The sequence below is a fragment of the Callospermophilus lateralis genome, chromosome 9, assembly GCF_048772815.1.
Source record: "Callospermophilus lateralis isolate mCalLat2 chromosome 9, mCalLat2.hap1, whole genome shotgun sequence".
NCBI lineage: Eukaryota > Metazoa > Chordata > Mammalia > Rodentia > Sciuridae > Callospermophilus > Callospermophilus lateralis.
The window spans coordinates 27,738,823-27,755,698 of record NC_135313.1 but is presented as its reverse complement, the minus strand read 5'-3'; the positions used below and the strand labels follow the sequence as shown (position 1 = coordinate 27,755,698).

General features: G+C 38.7%; 1 protein-coding gene across 1 annotated transcript in view; it reads right to left on the bottom strand.

Annotated features, from left to right (window-relative positions):
* The window catches only part of Plekhm3 (pleckstrin homology domain containing M3), a 180,179-nt gene that overhangs the window by 71,154 nt on the left and 92,149 nt on the right, over positions 1 to 16,876 (bottom strand). The window contains exon 6 of the mRNA XM_076866281.2: positions 2,838 to 2,901. Coding sequence (XP_076722396.1) covers positions 2,838 to 2,901 — 64 coding nt within the window. The remainder of the gene's footprint in view (positions 1 to 2,837; positions 2,902 to 16,876) is intronic.

Here is a 16,876-nt window from a genome sequence, read left to right as displayed (position 1 = left end):
CTCTTATAGAAACCTTTGGGAGTGAGGAATGAAATCAAACAGGGGAAAATAATTTATTCTTAAATTCCTGAAGCTGAAACAGGATGACAAAGCAGCTAGGGAGATGTGAAAACGGCCCAGGGCCTCGAGGAGCTGGTGGTTGGGTCAGGAAGGTAGGGTTTCTTGCTACCATTGACTAGCTCTTTCACAAAGCAGAAGTATTTTTTTTTTTCTCTCCCTCTCCTTATGTTCTTACTCTTATGTGTTTTCAAGATCAGTTCAAACCTAGAAAACATGCTTGTCATTTACCCAGAAACTGAAAGAAGATGGGGTAGGGGGTGCCCTTCAGTGCAGATAGTCAAAATGCAGACAGATCAAAAGCTAAATCCAATTTAACCCACCTCAGGCAGAAAATGTAATTGAATTAAACTTCCTCTAAATATGATAAGTTTGGGGCTCTTAAGCCAGGCACAAAGACCTGGGTTAGAGTGAGCTGCTCAGTAAATGGATGCATTGAGCTCTAGCTGCCCCACCCACGGGGAGTTTGATAAGCTGTTGATTGCCTCTATCACTTTACTACCAGGCTGAAAACTGATTAAGCTGCTTATGGGGCTCCGGGGGCTAATGGCCTGGCCACCAAGAACACCACCAGCACTGATTTAAGCAAGCTGCTTGGCACGTATGGTTTGATTATTATAAGGGGAAAAAAGAAAAGAAGAAGAAAAAGACAGCAGGGTACAGGAAAGCTTAAAAAGCAGGTTTTATTATTCCAAACGGGCACACACTACTTTGATACCCTAAAATGAATATGGAATTACTCTGATTCTTTCTCTTCATCTAATATCAAAACTCGTTTCTGAAAGGCTTCCTCAAAGAGTATTCACTTTGGAGCCACCCATTCTATTTTAAACCACCTTTACAAGAATGTTTGGTGCCTTTAAACCCACTTCTCAAGTGATAGAGTCTGGGTCCTCATACTATGATCAGACGGACTGCTAGAAAGTAACAGGAAATGCACATTGAGTGTTTCAGCTGATTATTATTCTTGGAACACCACAGCATAATTGTAATTAAAAATATACCCCTATCCAGTGCAGCCAGTGCAGTAAAGCTTGCTTGTGCAGTAAAGAATACGCAGGACTGAAGGAGTTGGAGCAAACTGATATGTTCCAGTAGATTTGAATCTGATACATGAGTGGAAATTAAAGCCCCAGGCTTCTCTCAGACCTCTTCAACTAAATGTTCTAAAATTATTTCTGTTATTTAAAATAACTTTCTTGGGCTGGGGCCGTAGATCAGTGACAGAGCACTTGCCTAGCACGTGTGAGGCACTGGGTTCAATCCTCAGCACCACACAAAAATAAACAAATAAAATAAAGATATGCTGTCCATTTGCAACTCCAAAAAAATTTTTTTTTAAATAATAAAACAAAATAACTTTCTTACCTGCAGAGGGACAAAGAACACAAAAGTCTTCAGTTTTTTTTAATGACACCCCCCCCTCCACAAAACACCTTAAAAAAGAACTTCAAGTTTGAAGAACACCCAAAGGATATGAACACAGTTTTAAGTAGATCTCATTCCTTCTGGGTGAAACAACCAGAGAGGAAAACAACAGAAGATCAGAATCACAGTAGTTTGAGATATTCTGAAAGTTGTCACAATTGCTTTTTAACTGACTCTTGAAAGAATCAGTACATATATAGAAGGAAAGTAATGTTTTTATTTAGTGTCTGACAGCTTCTTAGGGAGTAAGATGTTGATTTAAATGATTAACCAAAACTTAATATACTCAGAACTTAGGGATGGACACACAAAACCTTAGTTTCTTCCTGGCTGCAAACCTGGTCAACCATTAAAAGGACATGTACTAACAAAAGTATAAAAAATGATTTGACTCTTAAATGTTCTGTTGTGTTTTATTAAACTTTAAAAGTCATTCATCTGTTTGGCTTGAGCACAATCATTGGCTTAACACATGCAATCATTAAGTTTTTCATCTTTTTTCTTCACATTAAAAAAAACTGAAATAAAGTCACATGCCAGAAAATTCACTCTTCTAACGTAAACAACTCACTGATTTTTAGTATCCATGATTGTGCAACCACCATCACTTATTCCAGAACCCTTTTATCACCCTCCAAAGAAATCCCACATCCACTAGCAGTCTCTGTTTATCCCTCTAGCTCCCCAGATCGTAGCCAACACTATTTTCTGTCACTATGAATTTGCCTATTCTGAATATTTCATTTAAATAGAATCATAAAATACAAATGATTTCTTATCTGGCTTCTCTCACTTCACATGATGTTTTCAAGGTTTGTCCATGTCATAGCATGTATCAGCTCTTCATTCCTTTGTATGGATGGATAATATTCTATTGAATGGATAGACACATTTTGTTCATCCATTCATTAGCTGATGAAGTTTTGGTCTCTTCCAGTTTTTTTGCTGTTATGAATAATGCTGCACAAAATAGTTTTGTGCGATTTTTTAATGTGAATTTATGTTTTCAAGTCATGTGGGTATATACTATGGGGAGGAATCACTGGGTCATATGGTAAATCTATGTTTAACTTTTTGAAGAACTGCCAACTGTTTTCCAGAGTGGCTATACTACTCACATTCCTACTAACAATGCATGAGAGCTCCAGTTTTTCCACTTTCTTGCCAATAATTGTTATTGTCCTATAGTATCTTTTTATACTGTTTTTTTCCCTCCCATTTTGAACAGAAATTAAGTATAAGGTATTGTGATGAACATGACCCCAGTGATGGCAGGACTCGGTGCCAAGACCATAATCAACAGACAATTCCCTAGAAGAAAATAAAAAATGCAATGGCCCCTCAGCACTTACCTGCTGCAGGTCAGCCAGGGAATACAGGTGGATCTGTTGAAGGAGGTATTCTCTGGGGAAAATTCTGAAAAAAGAGTAGATACATAAGTGAATTGTGTTGCTGCAAGACACCTTTTCTCATAAGTTTCAAAGTCTTATTCAAGAATTCTTATTCTCTGACTTCTTGCCTTTCTACCCCTACTCTCCAAAATCTTTTTCCCCCAAATCTATTAAGAAACTCACAATAATTTCTTTTCCTCAAATATTTTTCTAACATAGATCCTAGAATGAAAAGAAATGGCAGTATGAGTTTCATTGTCATTGTTGTCTCCCTCTCCCTCTTCTCCTTCTCCTTCTCCTCCTTTTTTCTTCTGGTCCTGGGAATAGAACTCAGGACCTCACACATGCCAGGCAAGCACTGTACCACTGAGCTCCATCTCTAGACCTGGTCTTTCATTTTTACTGTAAATACTACAAGTACTGTGAAATGGTCTAGACCTGAGGACCAGGGCATTAGTTTTCCCATACCAGCTATGTCCCTAAAAAGCTGTATGAATTAGGGCAAGTTCCCAAGTCCCAGAAACTTCAGCTTCTGCACTATATAATAAGGGTGACTGAAACTGAAATCTCTCCAAATATATTTCTAGCTGTAATACTGCATACCTAAATTAATTTCAGAGTTTAGGAACATTGGATTAATAACCCACATGTATGTCAGAACCTTCTATGGTTTTCATTGATAGGGAACTGTGGTACTGATATCACATTAATGAACTATCCTTTAAATGTATAGTGATGGTAATTTTAAAACCTAAGTGCAGATGAGAATAATGAGTGTTACTGTTTGGATTTGGAATGTCCCCCACAGGCTCATGTATTGAAGGTTTGGTCCCCAAAGCATCAGTGTTCAGAGGTAAGGCTGGGAAGTGATGAGAGCTGTATCATCAATGGATTAGTCCATTGAAAGGTTCAGAATTGAAAGGACTGTTGAGTGATGGTGGAAACTAGAGAAGGTGGGGCCTATTTTGGGGAAGTAGATTCCTAGGGGCACACACTGGAAGAGTATATCTTGTCCCTGGTCCTTTCCTTGTTTTCTCCCTTTGCTTCACAATCAGCATGAAGGGGGCAGCTCTGCTGCACCATGCTCTTGGTCATGATGCTCTGCCTCACACAGGCCCAGAAACATGGAGCTGAATGACTGAATCAAACCTCCCAAACCATGAACCAAAATAAGTCTTTTATCCATCAATTTGTGTTTTTCAAGATTTTGTCATAGTGACTAAAAGCTGATTAACACAATTAAAAATATATATATTAAAAAGGGGCTCTTGAACAAAGTTCATATCTTTGCTATTGTCAATTCACTGCATCTGGAGAGATGACAGTGTGAACAGGAAAAAAAATTGATCTGGGCATAACGGTATACATCTATAATTCCAGTTTCTTGGAAGGTTGAGGCAGGAGGATTACAAATTCAAGGCCAGTTTTGGCAACTTAGTGAGTTCCTGTCTCAAAACAAAAAATAAATACTTGGGTTCAATCCCAAGTACCTATCATGTATTAGGCTCTGGGCCCTGGGTTCAATCCTAAGTACTGCAATAAATAAATAAATAAATAAATTTTAAAGAAATGGATAATGAGCAAGCAAAAAGGTACCAAAGTATAGATAGTTGGAAAATACCACACATACTTGAAACTCATGGTGATGGTATTTTCTTGTCTAACATGTTACTATGCAATTATCTTATTATTAAATGAAAAAAAGCCAACTCATTCAGTTAACGTTTATGACTGTTCATTACATGTCAAACACTATGCCAGTCATTAGGGGGACATCTGTGAATAAGATCTGAGTTCAAGAATCAGGAAGCCGAGTGAGGGGAAGGCATAACATGGATATAGAAGATGGTAAGAGTTGTGCATGGAGTACATACTTCTGGACTGATATAACATGTAGATTATAACCCCGGCTGTCTATTAGAATCACTCAGGGAGCTTTTGAAAATGACAGGGCTTATATATGTGTAGAGCCCAGAAATCAGTACTAAATAATAGAACAAAACAATCTCCATTTGCAATAACACATGACAAAGATGATCAAGAGACCTATTCCTATGGTACCTTATAGTGCTAAGCACTAAGAACAGTAAGAGAAGCCCACTTTGGGCTTGGCACTCAACACACATCATTTCATTCAGTCTTGACAATAGTCCTGAACATTAAGTACAAGTTCTGTCTCACATATGAGGAAATGGGCTCACAGGCATAGAGTGATTTGCCCAGGGTCACAAGCTGGGATTCAAGGCCAGGATTTCTGAGTCCATAGGTCTCCTTCCAGTTTCCTGGGGTTGCGGGTGGAAGAAGGAGGGAGGGAGGTATGAGTTAACCATCCTATTTAGCTATAGCATGCATACCTCTTCCAGATAGATATTTGTTACTGTTTAGGCCAGTAGAAGTATAGTCAAATGATTTTTTTGAAGCAGTCAAAATGCACTTTATTGTGCCCTCTGAATTCAGTAGAGGGATGGAGAGACTGTAGGCAGTTATACCCGACAAGGTCTTACATGTTTTTAATGACAAGTAGTGAAAGAAGTGGGGGATTGGTAGACACAAGAGGTTTTTGGAAGAAGAATTAACAATGTTTAGAATGGGTGAGGAGAAAGGAGTTGAAGGTGACTGAAGTAGGCTGGTGTGGGTGATAGAATGGTGGTGCCATTGGCCAATGGAGGGCAGATTGTCAAGGAAGAGGACAACCAAGTAGAGTTTTATACATGCTGAATATTGAGTGCTTGTGTAGGGGACAACAAGTATGGATGAGTGTGTGAGGGATGCAGAAGAGACAGGGCACTACTGGCATCAGCATACAGGGACAGCAAAAGTAGTGGGGATGGATGAAACAGACCAAGAGAGAGTTAACAGGAAGGGGACTGAGCACGGACAAGGGTCATCTGTTTTTAATTTGTTTACTTTACAATATCCAGAACTATCTAAAAGTATACTTTAGTGGTCTTCAACTTTTCTCATGCTTGAGAAATACATTTTGCAAAGAATCAGGACTGGATATGTACTTTAGTGTCTAAATTTCCTCTTTATGTGTAACATGTTCACATCTTTATACCCTTTATCCAGCTTCACTCAAATGTTTACATCTTATATAACCATGGAACACTGGTCAAAACTCAGATATTAACTATTATGTTTATTATATTTACACTTTATTCAGATTTCATCAGTTGTTTCACTAATGCCCTATCTCTGTTTCAGGATTCAGTCTGGAATATAACGGAACATTTAGATATTATTGTTTTATTGCTGTTGTTGTTGAATGTATTAAAGCATTTGCAAGGCAACTTGAGACTCAAACTTATGTGCAGAAAAGGAAACCGAGGACAGTCTTTCAGAGGGACTCTGAGGGTAGCAGTATACGATGTTCAAGTATGGGGGACAGGGTGATTGGGAGTACATGAATGTGAGGAATAATCTTTTTGAAAGGTAATTGATAATAAAAATCCTTAGGTAGAGTAAAATGAAAGTGATGTGGTAGCATACTAAGAAACACCAACATTGTGATTCAAATAAGTGGCTGAACTGTCATTCAAGATTAGCTCCTACCTCTTCTTTTGGTTTTCAGGAAGACAAGTCAGCTGGACAGAGTCAGAAGGAAGATGACTGAAATAATCTATAGCAAGGACAAATGGAGGGCAGCATATCTGTTAGGTTTTGCTACTTAAAATTTTCTCTACTCTAAAATCTCTACAAATTTCTAAAATGTCTATATCTTGTATGTAGAATACAAGAATTATTTGCAAATTTACAAACCAAATCCTACAGGCATGCCCTTTTTGCTCTAGATAACTAGGGTACTAAGTTATCCAATCAAACAAATACTTACTGGGTGCCTAAATAAGCCAGGCCTGTGTCAGGCACTAGAGATGGATTCTTCAATGCACATAACTAATGAGCAAAAAAGAGACTTTCCAGTTTCTCCTTTCTGGGTCCTTCTTACTTCCAAACATTGTTCATTATTGTTTTCACAATAACTAACTCACTTTGAACATGGCCATCTCTAATACTCCTTCAACACTATTTGTACAGGTGAAGTTAGCTATATATTTATTTAATGTTGCTAAGTGTGTAACTATATCTCATATATGTTTATTTTCCCTCTCCCTTTCCAAGAGCTTCTAAGTCTCTCCAAGAACACTTTGTCTACTGTCTCCCTTTATCACTCTTCAATGTCTAGTACCATAATTTATATGAGGTTGATCATGATAAACACAAAGAATTGGAAAATGTAATATGTGCAGAGAAGATAAAGGAACCAAGCTTATTTTGTCTGGAGAAGATGTTGTGTCCAAAAGATTTAGTGACAACCATTAAAAAACAGACTTTTAAGACAGATAATGCCAATCAGCTCTTCTCCCTGGAGGAAGGAAGTTGTGGCATAAAAGCACTGAAGTCAAATGGAAGAATAAATTTCCTGAGAGGGACAACTGGGAGGTATTAAACTGTGTCTCTTGTAGTGATGCTTTTTAATGTAAATAAAAGAATAAAAGAGTTTTCTTTTTTTATTGGTTGTTCAAAACATCACAAAGCTCTTGACATATCATATTTCATACATTAGATTCAAGTGGGTTATGAACTCCCATTAAAAGAGTTTTCTGTACCTATTTAGAGGTAGGGTCATGCTCTTCTGTCAGAGGAGGTTACAGTTTCTAAGGCAGAGCCAAATAAGGGCTCACTGCCCCTTGTTCCTCTTGTCCCTGAGGCAGACTGAATTTGTAATATATTCTCTGAATATCTTCTTCAGGCAGGCCAACCACAGGGGTAGGCAGGGCAAATAGGGACATAAAAATCAGATTCAGGAAAAGGTTGACCATGGAACTTCCCTTTTTGGTGACCCAGGGCTCTTCCCTGCTGTGAATTAAGTTCTACAAGTTGGCCCATCAGACAGGAACCCTTGGTGAAATGGACTAAACAAGCTGGGATTCCCTAGGGCCTCTTCTTCAGAACTCTGATTAGCAGAAGGGGTTGTGAGAAACCTGAAGGCTCAGGCCTGTTCAGGTAGAATTAAGCTGCTGGAGGCAGATCTGACAAGATAAATATGGGGCTCCCAAGGGACATAGTCACTTCAGGGACCCTGCTGGGGAGCAACCATTCATGTCTGGGATGCAAAGCTTGGTGTCCTCTTAAGATAGTCATGTCTGCAATATGATTGATGTATGTACATTCCATGTATGTATTATATATCAAAATGCATTCTACTGTCATGTATGACTCAAAAAATAAATAAAAATTAAAAAAAGATAGTCACATCTGCATTAAATTTACTATTAGTGTATTCAGTAAAGAATGGGTGATTACTTTTATTCTCAGAAAACACTTGTGATCAGTTTATCTTCCATGAATTTAATGCAATATCTGTGACTTCTCACTGTGGTCAAGAATTTAAAATAAGAACCTAAAACCAGCACATATTTCATTGCAATAAATAGATGCTGCATTCATGGCATGTGCCAGGCAGTGTGCTGGGCCCTCACAGACTTAGGAAAGACATAGTTTTAACATACAGACATCTATGCAGCATGAGGGAAGCTGGCGGGACACCTGATTGGGAAAGGTCTCTGAGAACTAAGAAGCTGAAGGTGATGGGAATAAGTAGGATACATTCTAGGTGGAGGGAGCAGCAGGGATAGGAGCTCAGAGGCCAGGATGAGTACAATGCTTGGGACTTGTGTCCTAGGGACAAGAAAGAGCTATATGTGTGCGCCTATTTGAGAAGGCACACTGCAGGAGGTGAGCTTAGAAAATTAGGTTGTAGCAAGCCATGAGGGGTCTCCAATGCCATGCACCAAGATTCTACCCCCCAAAAGATGAGGTACACCCAAGTGTCTCAAGCAGGAGAATGTGTAGTTAGCTTGTGACTAGAAGGATAGAGGGTACAGAAGAAGATAGTGAATAGAAGATCTCTTGGTTGGAGGGATACATGAGAAATGATAAAGGCCTGAACAGAATTAAAATAGTTGCCCCAGGGTTGGAGAGACAGGCCTACCATCAGAGAGATTTCCATAGCTGAATCTGCAGATCATGTTGACTAATAGAAAGTAAAATCCAGGAAGAAGCCTGGGGTATTCACAGTGGTCTAGGTAGGTAAAGTGTGAAAAGGCCATTTTATATGCTAGCATAGGAATAGCGAAGAGGAGCCATCTTGTTGGGAAAAGGGTAGCTCAGTTGTTGGGAGAGTAGACTGGAATTGTCTGTAAAATGTCCAAGTGGAGTCACCTGAGTTCAGGGAGGAGATCTGTGTGCCCCTAGCCTAGAAGTTCTAGGTGAAGCCAAGAGACTAAGGGAGAGGCCAGGATGGCACACTGGGAAATGAGAAGACTGGACCCTGGCCAAATGGCACCATTTAAAAAGTGATGGAGGAAGAAGACTGGAAAGTGTAGGTTGACAGTAAAAAGAAAAAGCAGAAGAGTTGCATCATGGAAGCCATGGAAGAAGAGAATTTCAAGAAGGAAGGGGGTCAATGGCATTCAAGGCAACGGGGAGGTCAAATAACACAAGGAAAGCTCTCATGACGCCTGGAAAGTGCTGCAAGATTTGGAAAGGAGGAATTCATCAATAATCTCAGACAGCAATTTCAGAGCAGGAGGAGAGAAGCCAGACTGCAGAGGGGTAGGAATTGTGGATCATTCTTTTAAGAAGTCAGCTTTAAAGGAAAGGAGAGAAATTGGGCCATCACTAAAGAAAGATGTAGGATTAAGAAAATGTTTCTTTTTTTAAAGATGGGAGAGACTTGGGCATATTTATATTCCAGAATAAAGAAGCTAGCACAGAAGTGAACCTGAAGACAGAGGTAGGAGAAACTGACAGAGGCTGGCCCTGGAAAGGCCTACAGGAAATGGAATGCAGACCCAGCTGGAAGCTCCTTCAAATACATGTTTGCAAACGTGTGTGCACACGCACACATACACACATAGTATTTTCTTAATTGAAATGCTTCAAATTTTGGTAAAATGTTGTATAAAAGGTAATTACTAATTTCTCCAAAGTAACCTCCAAACTTCAACATATTAGGACCCAAAAGCTGCAAACTCACTGAAGGTTATCTGACTTAGCCATCCTTTGGTAAATAGGATCCTTGCTGCAAAAGGTCACTGTCTTTTGTTTTCTGATGAGGCTGCTGTGTTTAGAGTTTTCTATGCATTAAGTGACCTTGCTGAACCACAATCCTATTAATCATCAGATCTGGCAGCATTTCTATAGCGGACCAACCATGTACACAGCCCTGCTCATGCCGGTGCAAGTTCGTCTGGGCAGCCCTGACACCCAAGCCAAAGGACAAAAGAGATAAGGAGGGGTCAACTCCACACTTCTCTCATCCATCAAAGGAGATCACATCACTGGCAGGTGGCATTATCAAGTCTCCTGGTACCAAAGAACACTGAAGAAACTGCTACAGGATCATGAAAATCAACTAGCAAAATCATTTTCAATGCCTACATTTTCTATTTTTATCATGTTTAGAATTGCCTGACATACTGGGAAAGTAACTTAGGCCTTGTTTATAGATTGGTCTAATGAGAAAGATGAATAAAGATGAAAATTAAAAAGGAAAAGGGTCACATATGATTCAGAGTCCTATAGTAGCTAGTACTTGGGGTTAAACATTCAGAGATAATTGCCTATGAAATAAAAGGCAGTAGTCTTAACAAAAAAGGTAAAGGGATCTATGTATTAAGTCAAATAAATCAAGACTCATTTAATGTGACCACTTTCTGAAGACTTTGACCCCATTCCCACCAGCCCCTGATGGTCATGAGAAAAAAGGGATGGGGTCAGGCTCTGAAGAATGTAGATTATTTGCAAGATTCTGTTAGTTTTAATAATACACATCACTGTTTTCCTGAAGCTCAGTTCTTTCAGATGTAAAACTGGTACTTAAAGACCCAATGATAAAGTGGAAAAAAAAAGTTTGTAATGAAAATATTTCAGCTTAGACAGGCTTTAAAGAACAGGCTCACAAAACACACACACACACACACACACACACACACAAAATCAAACAATAAATAACATAATACCCAATGCAAACCTCCAGGATTTGATTCTAAATGATAAGGGTCTAAAACAAGAATATGGATATACAGATAGAGGTGCATAAGGAATAATTTTAAAAAGAAAACCATTTATTCACATAGTATTACTGTGTTTTTTAAAGACTATGTGCTCCAGGGCAGGTAATTTGTATGGAATTGAGAGTGTCACAGTCTCTCTCCTTTCAAGGGCACACATACCCCCACCAAAATCAGCAAAAAGCACTATGGAGCATCCCCAGGGAGATGCAATTTTGTGTTCTTGATAGGAGCTGCAAACTCCCTGAAATAGTTACATTAGGCTGGATGTGGATAGGACTCATATGTCCAGCCATGCTCTGAGCTAATGGAAAACAATTTTAAATCAAAGGCAGATATTTCGATAGCAACTCACGTGGAAGCTTCAATCATTTCTCTAGATACCGCATTTTGCTAATCTCATTGGTTAGAAAAGTGGTGAGATTGCACCAGATATTATATCTTGGCAGTAGTTATAGGAAATAAGGGTCTCTTACCTGCTTATTCAGAAATTGTGCTTAAGTTTCTTAGCAATAATATAAAGCCTAGAGTAGAAATACTTGGGAAGTAATTTTGGTAATGATAATTCTGGAGTCTGATTATAAAAATGCAACTTATATCCTAGCTGTCATATATCCTAGCTCAAATTCTTAAATATTTTTTTAACAATAGCAGGAACCTAATACTTTTCCCATGATGAGATTTTTTCTTGTCTCAGAAAATGAGTTTAAATAATTTATGTGTATTTCTTTTAATCTTGGAATAAGACAAAACCACTTCCTAAGTTTTTTGAAGAATTTCACAGTAAAAAGCTTTTTATGTATATAGCTTAGTAAAATTAACATACATAATCTCTTCAGATTTCCTTTTTCAGAGTTTATTAATCTGTTTAGCACTGAATGGCACTCTTTTATGAACAGCCAGTAGCTCCCTGCATGTGTATGTATGTGTGTGTATGTGTGTGTAACACTGGCCAAACAAGACCTCTGAAGAAAGTGAAGGAAGGGGAGGAGCTGTCAGGAGATGAGGAAGATAGATGATCTGAAAACCATGCTGCTAGAGGTCATTCCAGAGAAAATAAATTTTTGAAGTAGAATGAGAAGAACAGTTACTTTAGAAAACATAAAAAATTACATCCTATATTTTAGTAGTTTCTGAGTCCTGATAGATTCATGCAGTTGATTTGGTAAGGCTCCTGCCCCAACTATAGCTAATGACTTTTCAAATTGACTAACTTGAAAACTAGTCATAGAAGCCTGGTTAACCTTAAATCTCCCAGAGAACATAAAGAGTTGTATTCATTTTCTGAGCTTAGAGGTGTTATGCATACACTTAAAGTGTTAATCATTACTAGTCTTTAATGAAAATAATTCAGCAAAAAAAGAAAAAATGATTGCCAAAATGGTTTTTTTTTTTTCTAAAATTCAATATTAAGCCGACTTTGAACATTTTGATTTCAGATTTTGGTTATAAGATATTCCGTATATGTGGTTCAGAGACATAAAAAGTCTAATCTATGTAGATTTTGTTTTAAGAATTACCACCCTAAATTGGGCATGGTGGTGCATATCTATAATCCCAGCAATTTGGGAGGCCGAGGCAGGAGGATTGCAAATTCAAGGCAGCCTCAGTTACTTAGCAAGTCCCTAGGCAACTTTTTTCAAAATAAAAAATAAAAAGGACTGGGGGGCCAGGGTTGTGGCTCAGTGGTAGAGCGCTTGCCTAGCATGCGTGAGGCACTGGGTTCAATCCCCGGCACCACATAAAAATAAAAACAAATAAAATAAAGGTATTGTGCCCACCTACAACTAAAAAATATATATATTAAAAAAAATGACTGGGATGTAGCTCAGTAGTAACATGCCTCTGGGTTCAATCGTCAGTACAAAAAAAAAAAAATTACTGCCAAGTTCTTCATAAATTAGTCTACTAAATTAAGCATATTTGGTTCACAACAGCATGCAATATTTTCTATCAGATAATTCTTCCACCTAATGTATCTAACTTTTGGGGGGCAGTGAAAGGAGGAGATGTTAACATGAAAAAATTCTGCCAGCTCATTTATTATTATATCACTCATGTAATCTTTTGTTGAGTATGCTGAATAAAAAGCTTCATTTACTCCAAAGATCTGTGATAGGTAGGTATGCTCACACATCAAAACACCATTTTCACTTGGTGATTCATGATGCTGTAGACAAATATTTACTGATATAAAAAGATGTTCACAGTATACTAAATAAAATGATTAGTTTCAAAATTGTAGGTACAGTGTGAAACCATTTTAATGGGTAGAAAGCATCTGCAGAGAAAAAGGTCTGGAAGATGTACCAGAGTGAAAGGATAATGGATAGCTATCTTATTTGTATTTTCTATGATGAACAGTATCTTCTGCAATAAGAAAACAAAAATCAGTTTCACCAAATTGTGTGGGCAGAACCTTGATAACAGTATTTCGTTTATTTGATCAATTTATTTGACAGATATTTATTAGTCCCCACTCCATGTCAGGTGCTGCTCTCGGCCCTGGGGACACAGCAGTGAGTAACACAGAAAAAGAGCCATGACCTGTGTGACTCACATCGAGTGGGGAGAGCAAACCAAAGCATCCACATCCATACACGATGGCCAAGAAAGGGAAACAGGCAAAATGAAATACTATGTTATATGGTGATAAGCAAGGAAACCAGACAGGTGCAGGGAACAATTTAAAATAGAGTGGTCAAGGATGCTTCTTTCAAGTGATAGTTGCCTAAAGATCTAAAGGAGTTAAGGAAGCAAACTCTGCAGTTTTCTGAAGAAAGAAAAACAAGTATAGAAACCCAAGCAGGAGCCTTTTTGGTTGTGCCCAGGACCAACAAAAAAAGGCTGGTGTGACTGGGACAGAAGGAATAAAGGGGAAGTTGTGGGAGGTGAGGCAAAGAAGTAAAGGGGAATGAGGCTCTGTATGGCCTTAGCTTTCAAGTGGAGTGAGAGGTGAAGCTATCAGAGAGTTTGGACCAGAAGTGACAACATCTAATTTACACATGAACTCTAGCTGTAGACTTAAGAACAGATGGAGGGGGTGGGGCAGGGATACCAGTTGCTACAATAATCCAAGAGAAAAATGATGGTGGCTTAGATCCAAGTGTTAGTAAGTGGAAGTAGTAACGAGGTTTTGTATCTAAAACTCACAGGGTTCCTGGCAAGGAAGGTGTTTAGCCTGAATAAGTAAATCAATAGAAGTGCCATTAGGTGAGATGGGAAAGGCTACAGAGGCAGGACAGTTTGGGAGTGGATCAGGGATATTATGAGGAGCTCAGTTTTGGACTATTAAGATGTTATTACACATCCAAAGAACATTTTAACCTTTGGACCTAGCCTCACCTCCAGTGAAGTCACTAGAAAGATAGTCTTTCTGGGGTAAAAAGGGAAGGAATAGGAAAAGAGTCCTGGTAAATTGAATGACTTTTATGGGGACTGGTCTAACAGCTGAGCAAGTTGCTAAACTTTGCTTGAAGAAAGAAGAAGCAACAAGAATTTGATAGGACACAAACATACACAACATACACACACTTTTTTTTCCCCCTGGCATTCGTCATAATAAAGTTAATTAAAAATGGTGGTCTTTTTGATAGAAATTGCTCATTGCTTGGTGAAACTAATAATTTGGTGGGAACTCAGGCAGGATATAATCATAGTTTGAAAGAAAATGTGAGACAGGAAAAGGTGGGTTAGGAGGTAGAAGAGTCACTTTTAGTATTTGTTATGGTTTGGATGTGAAGAGTCCCCCAAAAGCTAAGATGTGAGACAATGCAAGAAGGCTTAGAAGAGAAATGATTGGGTTATGAGTTTTAACCCCAATCAGTGAATTAATCCCCTGATGGATTAACTGAATGGTAACTGAAGGCAGGCAAGGTATGGCTGGAGAAGATGGTCATTGGGGGGTGTGGCTTTGGGTATATATTTTATATCCGGTGAGTGGAGTGTGTGTGTGTGTGTGTGTGTGTGTGTGTGTGTGTGTGTGTATGTGTCTCTCTCTCTGCTTTCTGATCATCATGTGAGCCACTTCCCTCCACCACACTCTTCCACCATCATGTTCAGCCTCACCTTGAGCCCCAAGGCATGGAGCCAGCTGTCTACAGACTAAGACCTCTAAAACCATGAGCTCCCAAATAAAATTCTTCCTCTACAATTGTTCTGGTCAGATATTTTAATCACAGAAGCAAAAAAGCTAACTAAACAGTATTCCCTTGAGATTCCCAAGTCAAACTGTTAAGTTGCTTCAAAATGATCTAAGCCAAAGATGAAACTTGACAAACATGTAGAACCAAACATTCCCTAAAACTGGCACAATTCTGCTCTAAGAAACTGGGAAAATAAGCTTCATAGTGCCTATTGCCCACAATTAGGGTTGGAGAGTTCTATTTTTAAATTTATGTCATAATGGAAACTTTGGATTTACCAGCCACTTCGAGTCTCCAAATCATACTTTTGTTGATAAGGAATGGGAAGTACTCAAGCATCACATAAATTTCCCTGCACTGGATTGTTTCAGTACTTAGAAGAGAAAAATATGACTTAAAATGAGGTTTCTGAAAACCTAGTCCAAACAGCTGGTGTCAGTCTAAGTAATGTTTTTAGCAAGCAGTCCAAGTGAAAATGAGGGGGAAAAAATCAATTATTTTCCAATCTATTTGTTTTTAAAAAGCTGTTTGATTTCTTAGGCTGTTTGTTTATTTTTTCTTGTTTCTTATTTCATATATAAAATCATGGTGAGAAATAGATACTATTTGTTTTTATGTTTGTTTTCGCTATAGACATATATATATATACCGCCACCCTATAGATTTTTTGTTTTAAGTTTCAGGTCTGGAAAATGAAAAGGCCTGGCAAACATGACCTACAGAAAATGCACCAGCTGGCACTAAGCCCACTGTCGTGCCCCCCTCTCTGTGGCTGAGCAGGCCTGCCAGTGAGCACGGAGCACCTTGGCAATCCCAGCTTCCTCTCCCTGTCAGCCACCTTCCTGCCATCTTCACACTCTGCTAAATGACCTCAATCAAGGCTTCAGGAGGATAAAAAGTAGTTCTCTTAAGAGTGTGGAGACCTTTGGACATCCTGTCACCAGTAGCAATTCACTGGGGAAACAGCAAACTAAGCCTCAGAAAACCAGGTTCTAGCTGGATTCTGCTGCTCACCAATGTTATCATGTTGGGAAAGTCACACAGCATTTCAGAGTCATGGTTCTCTCTTTTCTTTCTAAATACTCTCTATCTACCTAAAAGGGCTGCTATAAAGAACAAACAGTGGCACATGTAATCCCAGTAACTTGGGAGGCTGAGGCAGGAGAATTGCAAGTTCAAGGCTAGCCTCAGCTATTTTGCGAGGCCCTAAGCAACTTAGTGAGACCTTGTCTCAAAATAAAAAAAATCAAAAAGGGATGGGAATGTAGCTCAGAGGCAAAGTGGCCCTGGTTTCAATCCCCACTACCAAAACAAACAACACTCCCCCCCTACACACACACAAAAAAAAAAAAAAAAAAAAAAAATTCTGGGAAAATCCCTTTTAATTGATAAAAATCACAATTATCTTACATATAGTAAGCAATTTTACAAACATGAGATGATAAAATTATTAATAAGCCTTCATTTCACAGCTAGCATGTAGAGTCTTCTATTTTTAGGCTATAAGGAAGAATAGGACAATCTTAGTCTTTAAGAACCATCCAGTCCAGTCAGCAAGAAAGAATAAACACACAAGTTACTCAGGCACTTAGGTATCAAATGAATGGTCCAGAGGATGGTCACTGGAAGAGATCAGAGAAGGTATTAGCTTCTGAGATCAGGTGGAAAGAGGCAACACTGGAGCTGGCCTAAAGTAAGAGTGGCCTAGTCAAGTAGAGAGGAGAGGCATGTGCTATGTTAGGAAAAATGTGTCCGTCACTTTGGCTAGGGTAGGTGGCTA